Source organism: Balaenoptera acutorostrata, chromosome 15 (assembly GCF_949987535.1).
Source record: "Balaenoptera acutorostrata chromosome 15, mBalAcu1.1, whole genome shotgun sequence".
Taxonomy (NCBI): domain Eukaryota; kingdom Metazoa; phylum Chordata; class Mammalia; order Artiodactyla; family Balaenopteridae; genus Balaenoptera; species Balaenoptera acutorostrata.
The window spans coordinates 61,365,165-61,377,300 of NC_080078.1; the positions used below are offsets into that span (position 1 = coordinate 61,365,165).

The 12,136-nt window shown below is 39.7% G+C and overlaps 1 protein-coding gene across 1 annotated transcript in view; it reads right to left on the reverse strand.

Annotated features, from left to right (window-relative positions):
• PSMF1 (proteasome inhibitor subunit 1) overlaps positions 1-12,136 on the reverse strand; it is a 45,979-nt gene that overhangs the window by 16,021 nt on the left and 17,822 nt on the right. Inside the window, exon 4 of the mRNA XM_007193347.2 lies at positions 9,398-9,580. Coding sequence (XP_007193409.1) covers positions 9,398-9,580 — 183 coding nt within the window. The remainder of the gene's footprint in view (positions 1-9,397; positions 9,581-12,136) is intronic.

Consider the following 12,136-nt stretch of genomic DNA (forward strand, 5'->3'; position numbering starts at 1 on the left):
CACACCTAAGTGGTTCCACAGCATCAAATCCTTTTCTAGGAGGAACAGACTATGTATTTAAAAAAAATAAAAGAAGGTTCTCTCTTTCGGGGAACCCTCTAGTCATTATACCTTCAGTCTTATTCTCATCTCTGCTTGCTACCTGAATAGGATCCATTGAGTATTTCTTGAGCATCTACTATATTTTGAGCAACGAGCTCAATACGTGACATCATCATATTCCATGCGAAGAAACCTGAGACAGGTATAATAATTCCCAAGGTGCAGATGAGAAAACCAAGGCTAACTGTGCTCACTGAGAGACAGGCAAAGCTACAAGGCTAGGGTTTGAACCCAGGTGATCAACCTCCAAAGCCTGTGCTGCTAACTGCCATATAATACTCTCTTCTTGACATGGGAGGTAGGTGAGGTAGCAGAAAGAAGGGGAACAAGTCCCATCTGCTAAGAGTGGTATACAGGAGTGATGAGGCTTGGCCCTCTGCCTCACTCCCTCCAATCCACCAGGATCCTGAGCCAAAGACACTAACATCCTCTCTCATCAGCATCCTTCAATGATTTCCAACTGCCCATGGGGGAGATTCATATACTTGGCATCAGGGTCCTCTCCTTCACAGCTGTTATATCCTAGGATTCCGACATGAATTCTTTCTCTAGACAAAATTCAGGGACAGTCCCATGCTTTCAGACCTTGATGCCTCTGGCCTGCTGGTCTCACAACCTGGAACAACCTCCCCACGAAAGGAATCTTAGGAAATAATTCAGACACACGAAAAGCAAAAAAGAAAAGGAGCTTAAGGAATAGTTCTCCTCTTCCCCGTGAAGACACAGCTCAGGCAGCACCTCCTCCAAGAAGTCTTTCCTAGGTTACCTATGAAGGATCTCTGTGCTAACCTCTGCAATGGCACTCTTATTTACTCAACTGTCTCCCACATCAGAGAGAGAGCACATGCCTCAAGAGTAGGGGCCCAGGCCCAGGGATCGCTGAACCCAGAGGGGAACAGTTGCTGAACATAGAATTCATCAAAAATGTGCAAGGCATAGGTCCGGGTGATGGAGATACAAAGAGGTGAAAAAGTAGAGCAAAGGGGATATGCACTTGAAAAAAGCCAATAATCTTGCAATTAGACAAAAAATAACTGAGTGGTAGTATTGTCAAAGATGGGGTGAATGCCAGGGCTAGGGGGCCAGGAGTTTTAGCCAACCAAAGGAACACGAAGGGCAGGATGGGGCAAGACTGGCTGTGCCTGCCGCAGGCCTGTGCTTGGCTGGCACTACTCCCAGCCTCTATTTTCCCATCTTCTAGGCCTAGAACAATGCCCACATATGTCCCAAGGCCTTTCTCAACCCAAAGACTTAGAGCCCTGACACAGTAAAGGTTCCCTGAACTAAGGCCCAAAACCACTCGCTGGGTGGAAAGTACTGTACCCTTCCCCTCCCCACTAAGTGGGGAAGCCTGCCCTGGGCTCAGCAACCGGCTCACCACCACCACTGTACCCCTGCCCAGCTCTAACCACACCACCTGTTCTTCCAGGGCTCTGCACAGGACAGACTTTCAGGCTAGAGCACCCATTCTACCCTACTCTTCGCCTGGTTAACATCTCCTCCTGCTTGGAGGTGAGTCCCTTCTTAGGGAAGCCTTCCCTGAACACCAAGTGTGGTTCAGGTTCCTCTTCCTACGTGCTTCCAAGTAACCCATTCATCCCCATGAGATGAGGTAAGAGCAGGAGCATGAATGGCATCACTGGCCTTTGTGAAGCACCCAGCGGGAGATCTAGTGCCCCGCATATAGTGAGCTCAATAAATACAGTGGACTTAAGAACCTACGTGACTCCTCAGCATCTAAACTTTAAAATACTTTTTACCTTGAAATAATTAAAGATTCACAGGAAGCTGGAAAAATAGTACAGAGAAATTCTGTGTACCCTCACCCAGTTTTCCCCAACAGTTACACCACCACAAAGATCTCCCTCATGCTATCCCCTTTTATTAACATACCCACAGCCCTGTCCCATCCATAACCGCTGGTAACACTAGTCTGTTTAGTACCTCTATAATTTTGTTATTGCAAAAAATATTATATAAATGGAATCATACAGTATGTGACCTTTTGGAATTGGTTTTTTTCACTCAGCCTGATGACCTTGAGATCCATCTAACTGTTGTGTGTATCAACAATTCATCCCTTTATATTGCTGAGTAGTATTCTACAGAATGGATGTTTGTTTAATCATTCACCAATTGAAGGATATCCAGGTTGTTTCCAGTTTTTGGCTATTACAAATAAAGCTGCTTATGAACATTTGTGGATAGGTTTTTGTGTGGCATAATTTTTATATCTGATAAATACCCAGGAGTGTGATTCCTGGGTCTTACCATTAAGTGTATGTTTAGTTTAAAAAACTGCCAAACAATTTTCCAGAGTAGCTGTACCATTTTATGTTCCACCAGCAATGTATGAGAGATCCCAGTTCTCTGCACCCTCTCCAGCATTTGGTATCATTACTTTCATTTCAGCTTTTCTAATAGGTATGAAGTATCTCACTGTGGTTTAATTTGCATTTCCCCAATGGCCAGTAATGCTGAACACATTTTCCTGTGCTTATTTGCCATCTGTATATCCTTTTCAGTGTAACATCTCTTCATATCCTTTGCTCATTTTCTAATTGGATTGTTCGTTTTTTTAACCTGTTGAGTTTTAAGATGATCTTTCTAGATACAATTCCTTTGCCAGATATGTGGTTTGCAAACATTCTTTCCCAATCTGTAGGTTATGTTTTTATCCTAACAGGGTCTTTCACAGAACAAAAGTTTTTAATTTTGATGAAGTCCAATTTATTTTTTTTTTCTGTTATAGATTATGCTTTTAGAGTCATATCTAAGAACTCTTCACCAAGCCTTGGATCTTTAAGATTTTCTCCTTTGAGTTCTTCTAAAAGTGTTGTAATATTAAGTTTTACATTTAAATCTACGATCCAATTTGAGTTAAACTATATATAAGGTGTGAGGTTTAGGTCAAGGCTTATTTTTGCTTGTGACTATCCAATTGCTCCATTGATTTGCTTGGCACCCTAGTCAAAAGTCAACTGGCTATACGTCTGTGGGCCTATTTCTGGGTTCTCTATTCTGTTCTATTGATCTATGAGTCCATCCATCTAATGTAGCTATATAATAAGCCTGAACATTGGGTAGAGTGATTTCTCCCTCTTTATTCATTTTCAAAATTGCTTTAGCTACTACAAATTCCTTTGCCTTTCCAGATAACTTCTGGAATAATCTTGCTCTATCTACAGAAATTTTTGTTGGGATTTTTATAGGAATTCAATTAAACTAGTAAGTCTATTTGTGGAGTATTTGACATCTTTACTATGTTGAGTCTTCCATCCTTGAACATGTTATGTCTCTCCATTTATTTAGGTCTTCTTTGATTATAGTTTTCAGCATAAAAGTCTTAAACATGTTTTGTTAGATTTATACCTAAGTATTTTTTTCAGTGATTGCAAATGGTATTGTACCTTAAATGTCTGTTTCCATGTGTTTACTGCTAATATAGTGAAACATAATTGACTTCTGAATGTTGAACTGGCATCCTGCAACCTTGCTATTATTTTTTTGGGTAGATTCCTTGAGATTTTCCATATAGACCATTATGTCATCTGTGAATATAAACTTCCTTTCTTACCTATATGCCTTTTCTTTTTCTTGCCTTAAGAAAGACAAAGGCAAACACAAAACTCTCAGTACTATGCTGAATAAGACTGGAGAGGGTGGATATCCTTACCTTGTTTCTTAGGGGGAAGGAATCCTTTTGCTAGTATAATGTTGGTCCCATAAAATATTGTTTAGGTATTACCAAACCACTCTCTAGTTGAAGGAAAAATACAAAAGTCTCAATCATGGGCGATTATTATCAGTTCTCTTATAGTTTGATCCTGGGAGCCTCATTTCTATTGTTATATATTCACATTTCCAATTAAGCCAAGGTTAGGACCTTTTAATTTTTTTTTTACATCTTTATTGGGATATTTCATGTTTCATAAAATTCAGCCACTTAACAATGGTTTTTAGATGTTCACAGTGTGCAATTATTCTAATTTTAGAACATTTTCTGCACCCTAAAAAGACACCTTGTACCCCTTAGTCATTCCCCATTCATGCCCTCTAATCCTTCCACCTCAGCTCCTGGCAACCACTAATCTACTTTCTGTTTCTATGGATCTGCCTATTCTGGACATTTCACATAAATGGCTTTTTTCACTTAGCATAATGTTTTCAAGGTTCACACATGTGACGTGTATCAGTATCAGTACTTCATCCTTTTTTATTGCTGAAATATTCCATCGTATGCATGTATCACATTTCTTTATGCATTCATCAGCTGATGGACATTTAGGTTGTTTCCACTTTTTGGCTATTATGAATAATGTTGCTATGAACATTCATGTACAAAAGTTGTACATGAATATGTGCACAAACAAGTAGTATATCATTGTAGTTTGGATTTCCACTTCCTTAATGATTAATAATGAACATCTTTTCACATGTTTATGGGCCACCTGTACATATTACTTGGAGAAATGTCTATTCAAATCCTTTAACCTTTTTAAAATTGGGTTTTCTTTTCATTACTGAGATGCAAGAGTTCTCTATGTATTCTGGATACAAGTCTCTTGTCAGATATATGATTTGTAAATGCTTTCTCCTATTCTGTGGGCCGTCTTTTCACTTTCTTGATACTGTTCTTTGATGCAACAAAAGGTTTTATTTTTGATGAAGTCCAATTCATTTATGTTTTCTTTTGTAGCTTGTGCTTTTGGTGTTGTATCTAAGAAACCACCTCTAATACAAGGTCATGAAGATTTATTCTTAAGTTTTCTTCTAGGAGTTTTATAGTTCCATCTAGCTCTTACACTTAGGTCTATGATCCATTTTGAGTCAATTTTTGTGTATAGTTTGAAGAATGGGTCCAACTTCATTCTTTTTCATGTGGATATCCAGTGTCCCAGCACCATCTGAAAAGACTACTGTTTCCCCAATGAACTGTCTTGGCACCCTTGTTGAAATCAATTGCCCATGAATGTATGGGTTATTTCTGGACTCTCAATTCTACTCCCCTGCTTTACATATCTATCCTTATGCCAATAGCACACTGTCTTAATTACTGTAGCTTTCTAATAAGTTTTGAAGTTGGGAACTGTGAGTCCTCCAACTTCGTTTTTTTAAGATTGTTTTAGTTATTCTGGTTCCCTTGCATTTCCATATGAATTTTAGGATCAGCCTGCCAATTTCTACCAGAAAACCCCACAAAAAACCCACACACACAAGCCTCCCCCAACCCCCCTACCCCATACCAAACAAAAAAACTCTGGGATTTTGATTGCGATTGCACTGAGTATGCAGATCAATTTGGGGAGTATTGCCAAATATTGTCTCCCTATCTATGAAACACTGGATATCTTTTTGTTTAAATCTTCCTACTTCTTTCAGCAACATTTTGTAGTTTTCAGTATACAAGTCTTGTACTTCTTTTGTTAAGTTTATTCTTAAGTATTTTATACCTTTGGGGGTTATTACAAATGAGATTATTTCCTTAACTTCATTTTCAGATTGTTTACTACTGGTGTATAGAAAATGCAATTGATTTTTGTTTACTGATCTTATATCATGTCATGCTGCTGAACTCATTCATTAGCTCTAAAAGGTTTTTAAAAAGGATGCCTTAGGATTTTCTATATACAGGATCCCACGTCATTGGCAAATAAAGATTGCTTTCCTTCTAACTTTCTAATCAGGATACCTTTTATTTCTTTTTCTTGAGTGATTACTCTGGCTAGAATTTCAAGTACCATGTTGTAGAAAAGTAGCAATAGCAGATATCCTTGTCTTGTTCCTGACCTTACCGGGAAACATTTCCATCTTTCTCCATTAAGTAGGATGTTAGCTGTGTGCTTTGGGAGTTGAGAAAGTCTCCTATTGTTGAATGCTTTTATTGTGAAAGGGTGTTGGATTTTGTCAAATGCTTTTTCTCTATTGAGATGAACATGTGTTTTTTGTCTATTGTTCTATTAATATGGTATATTACACTGATTTATTTTAAGATGTTAAACCAAACATTCCTGGAATAAATTTCATTTGGTCATGGTGTATAACCCTTTTTATATGTTGCTGGATTTCTTTTGCTAGTATTTTGTTGAGGATTTTTACATTTATATTCATAAGGGATACTGGTTTGTACTTTTCTTGTGATGTCTTTGGTTTTGGTATCAGGGTAATACTGGCCTCACAGAGTGAGTTGGGAAGTGTTCCTCCCTCTTCTATTTTTTGGAAGAATTTTTGAAGGATTGGTATCAATAAAAAACTCATTATTAAGGAAATTTTCAAAGGGACCAAAAAATAGTACAAAGTCTAATTTATGAACACCCATGTACCTTTCCATTCAGTTTTAATAATTATCAATATTCTACCATTCTGGGCTTCCCTGGTGGCACAGTGGTTAAGAATCCACCTGCCAATGCAGGGGACACAGGTTCGAGCCCTGGCCCAGGAAGATCCCACATGCTGTGGAGCAACAAAGCCCATGCACCACAACTACTGAGCCTGCGCTCCAGAGCCCGCGAGCCACAACTACTGAGCCCACAAGCCACAATTACTGAGCCCGTGTGCCACAACTACTGAAGCCCACGTGCCTAGAGACTGTGCTCCACAACAATAGAAGCCACCATGATGAGAAGCCCACGCACCGCACCGAAGAGTAGCCCCCGCTCGCTGCAACTAGAGAAAGCTGCACACAGCAAAGAAGAAACAAAGCAGCCAAAAATAAATAAATAAAATAAATAAATTAAAAAACAAAATATTCTACCATTCTTATTTCACCTACACTCATTTCCCAATGTCTCACTCTTTTAGGGGGTGAAATTATTTTAAAGCAAATCCCAGACATATCATTTCACCCTTAAATACTTCAGTTAATAAAATTATATATATACAATAGACAAAGACTTCTTTTTTTTTTTAACATAACCAGAATTTAATTATTTCACCTAAGAAAATTAGCAGTAACATTATCAAATACCTGGTCCCTGTTCAAATTTCCCCAAATATCTCAAAAATAATTTTAGAATTAGTTTATTTGAATCAAGATCAAAACAAAGTCCAACACTGGATTTAGTTGATAAGACTCTAATTAACAAGCCCCCTCTTCCTTTTCTCCCCATGCCATTATTTGATGAAAAAAAACAAGATCAATTAATCCCGTAAAAATTTTTCATGTTCCATGCATTGGCTGGAACCCATGTATCCTCATGTGTCTCTTCAACTCATTCTTCTACCTCTCATGCTTCTTTTAAACTGGGAGTTCAATCTAGATTCATGTTGTTGTGAACCTACTATTGCATTATATTAGAATACACAAAGTCTGGCTGTCCCACTTTTAGTGTTAAGATTGACCTATGGGTTCAGGTGCTATCAGTCTGATTCATCCATTATAAAGTTGCCCATCAACCTTTTACCTAATGGTTTTAGCAACCACTGACAATTTGTGCCTAGTCACTACATTATTTCAGCAGAAGCTGCAATATGGTGATTTTCTCATTCTTTCTGTTCTTCCAAGGCTAGGATTTCTTACCTTCATAATTCCAGATTCAGGTCTATGATTCCCAATTAGGATGGCAGAGTCTCCAGGTGCCCTGGAGGTGTTTTTGTGTAAGCCCCAGGGGTGTTTTTGTTTGTTACAGTGATTGGAGAGTGCTTATAGCATTTATAGGCAAAGACCAGAGATGCTTCATGCTCTATAATCCACAGTAGAGCTCCACATAATGAATAATCTACATCCTACACAACTTGCCAAAGTCTTGTTAGACATTCATAGAGATGTAAAGCCTACATAAAATTACCTACCGTAAGTTAGTCTAAGGCCACTTTATATGTGAACACAAAGTATTTTTATACTGTTTCAATAAAAATTTTTCCAGAAATGTAACTATAACATAGCACGTGCCTGCTTTTGTTACTGTCGAATTCAAAATAATTCCATATACAAGTGCAAATGCCTATCTTTTTTCCAGTGTAATCATGCTCAGGCATCTACACAATGAAATACACATTATCTTATTAATTACTCACTTTTTATTTCTCATTTATATTATAGTCAGGACTTTATACTGATCCTTTCTGAAACTGTCCATTTGGTAAGTTAGATCATCTATGAATTCCATTTTGAGGCAGTGAAGGAGACTTCAGAGAATATTTGTTTTGAAATAGGAAGTAAATCTGAGAGACCTGAGAATTACTATCTACTTAAGGTCTAAAAGTCTCCCTCAGTTTGATTGCTGTCCAGGGCTTATCCTTAAATCTTCCCACCATATTCTGGTTGCATCACAACAGAGCACTGTGCTGGAGTGAGGACACCTGGACCCCCAGCCCTGGCTCTGTCTCTTTATTAGTGGCTGGTGACCTTAGGCAGGTCATCTTAAATAAAGAGGTTAGATCAGACAAGCTGTTCCCAACCTTTCAACCACTTTTTATTATCCTCCACTCTCCCCACAGAACCCAATATTTCCAAAGATTGCCAGAGACTTGCCAATTATTACTTATTATAGTAATTAAACAAATTTCCTATTTATTTAACTAACCAAAGGTATATAATTGCAAAACAGAGTCATTTTTAACAACGGCAGCTAACACTTACTGAGTGCTTATTATGGCCGCACAGTGAGCCCTCTCCACAACCCCGCCAACCCCACCATTACTACCACGCTGTGGACTCCAAACTGGGACGTGCCATCTCAACTAGAGACTAAGGTGTCCCTGGTCCTTGTCTTCTCCCTCAGAGCAGAAGTCTCCAGTCCTAAGTGCTGCCATCCTAATCTGCAAAGACCTTGTATATGACTTGCCCATACCTCATGCTGTTTTGGCAAAGTTTTCAAGTTGTAAAAGAGATCAGGGGACTACAACGAAGTGAAAGGCAAAGAAAGGGAACATTGGGAACGTATTCCCTCCAGGAACTTCCAGTATTTCTACATCTTTGCATTTTCCCCAAAAGCCTGGTCCAGGGTCCTGCACAGACAAAGAGCTCTGGAATAAAAAACTGAACTACCTGGGCAGCAACTCTGGAGGGCTGCACACACACCTCAGAGGCACTGACCGTTGGGCAGACTCAGAGGCTGTGTGTGGCCTCTAGAAAGGAGGCAGGCAGCCTTAGGATGCTGGGTTGTTGGGGTGACTAGTAGCAGTACAAGAACTCACTGCTCCACTTACATCTCCACTTTCTATCTCCATATACCAAGACTCTGACAATTCTATTGAAGACACATGGAGGCCAGAGGGGGGTCAAGTGGCAAGATGGTCATGGTTGGAATCCTTCTGCAGAGGAAGGGGCTGCCACTGTGGGCTCTGTACTCACCAGGGAGGCTGCCGGCTGGTATGTGGGTGGTGTGGGTGAATCCGGAGTGGGTCCACCTCTCTGGCAGTGGCAGGGGGAAACTCCTGGTGGGGACTTACACTAGCCTTGACCCAATGCTCATGGATAGGTGTGATGATCCCAGACACAAGACGAGACCGAAGTTCCTCACTCTTCTTGTAGACCCTGCAGGAAGGAGACGAGGTGTCAACTGCTTGCACCTGGTTGGCAACCCTGCGTACAGTATTTTGGCGGCGGCGGCAGTGGCAATGGCGGCGGTGTCCCTGATAGCTCTTGGCAGCACGCTTGGACTGTTTGCAAGGGTGGGAATGGGCCGCCCGACGGACCTGGGTGAGGGGGGTAACAGCCTGGGGTTGTCTCCGAGATTTGGGCCTAAGCTTCTTAGGCATCTGAGTTGCCCCTCCTCGCTTACCACCCCATTAAAAAGCGGTGAGAGTGTAGGGGCACAGGGCCTGGACTGGCTACTCCTCTGTGCCCTGCCCACCCCACCCCACCCCACCCCACCCCACCCTCAGCCTCATTGTGTGTTCATCACATGTCATGGGAAGGGTCATGGAAGGCAAAGTCTCCATGGGGAGGATGAACCAGGTTCCTGGTCCAAGTAGGCAGGGCTCTCAGGGCTTAATGTCCAATTCTGTCACTAACTCAGGGGCCCTTGAAAGGCTGCTCTAGGCCTCTTTTCTCTGCTGGTGAGAGACAAGCAATGTGAGCTATAGCTGAAGTGTTGAGGCAGACTGAGGTAACAGGGAGTGGGCAGGACTCCACAGAGTTCCTAAAAATCTGGTGTTTTAAAATGAGCCATATCCAGGGTCAAAAAGCAAACCTTATAAATCAGGGACATAGAGAGCAGACTGGTGGTTGCCAAGGGGGTGGGGGGGTGGGAGAGGGTTGGATTGGGAGTTTGGATTAACAGATGCAAACTAGTATATATAAAATGAATAAACAAGGTCCTACTGTATAGCACAGGGAACTACATTCAATATCCTGTGATAAACCATAATGGAAAAGAATATGACAAAGAATGTATGTACCTGTATAACTGAATCACTTTACTGTACAGCAGTTATTAACACAACATTGTAATTCAACTATATATCAATAAAAAATAAGTTAAAAAAAAAAGCAAACCTCATAAATGTAAAAAAAGAAACTGAAATCATACAGAGTATGTTCTTTGACCATATGGAATCATACTAAGCATCAAAACTGGAAGGAAGTCTCTAAATACATGGCGTTAAGCAATACAATTCTAGATAATCCATGGATCAAAGAGGAAGTCTTGAAATAAAATACAAAGTACTGAATAATAATAAAAGTACAACATATTAAATTATGTGAGATTATAGCTAAACCGTGTTGAGAGGAAACTTTATAGCACTAAATGTTTACACTGGAAAAAAGGAAAGAAATCAACAATTTAAATTCTAACCTCAAGAAGCTAGAAAAAGAAGAGCAAATTAAACCAAAAGCAAGCAGAAATAAGGAAATAATAAAGACTAAAAATAAATAAATGAGGGGCTTCCCTGGTGGCACAGTGGTTGAGAATCTTCCTGCCAATGCAGGGGACACGGGTTCCAGCCCTGGTCTGGGAAGATCCCACATGCCGCGGAGCAACTAGGCCCGTGAGCCACAATTGCTGAGCCTGCGCGTCTGGAGCCTGTGCTCCGCAACGAGAGAAGCCACGATAGTGAGAGGCCCGCGCACCGCAATGAAGAGTGGCCCCCACTTGCTGCAACTAGAGAAAGCCCTCGCACAGAAATGAAGACCCAACACGGCCATAAATAAATAAATAAATAAAAATAAAGAAATAAACAGGAGCTGTTGTTTAAAAAAAAAAAAAAAAGCATGGTCCCCACACTAGCAGGATCAGCATCGCTTAGAAGCCCATTAGAAATGCAGATTTCCAGGCACCTCCCAGAAAAATAAATAAATAAATAAATGAGAAAACAGAAAAACAAAAGAAAATTAAAAAAACAAAAAGCTGGTTCTTTCAAAAAATGAACAAAATTGATAAACTTCCAGCAAGAGCAACAGACATAAAAAGAGAGAAAACAAAAATCACCAATATCAAGAATGCAATGGGATATTATAACAAATCTGTTGCCATTGACAGGATAAGAGAATACTAATAACAACATAACTGAACAACTTAGAACAGACTAATTCTTCAAAAACCACGAACTGTAACAATTTAGGCAAAATGAAATAGATAATCTGAATAGTTCTATTAAAGTAACACAATTCATACTTAAGCACCCCCCAAAAGAAATATCCAGGTCCAGATGATTTCAGTGGAGAAGGCTTCCAAACATTTAAAGAATTAACACCAATTTACAGTCACTTCCAGAAAATACAAGAGAAGGGAACATTTCCCAATTCATTTTTATGAGGCCAGTATTATGCTGATATCAAATCCAGACAAAGACAGTACAAAAAAAAGAAAACTACAGACCACTATTTCCCATGAACTTGGATGCAAAAATGCTCAACAAAATATTAACAAATTAAATTCAAAAATATATAAAAGAATTATATACCATAGGATTTATTGTATGTACGCAAGGCTGGTTCAATAGTTACAAATCCCTACCATATCAATAAGCTAAGAAAAATGATATGGTTATATCAATTGATACAGAAAAGGTATTTGACAAAATCCTACATGATAAATCCATTCATGATAAAAACTCTCAACAAACCAGGAATAGAAGAGAACTTCCT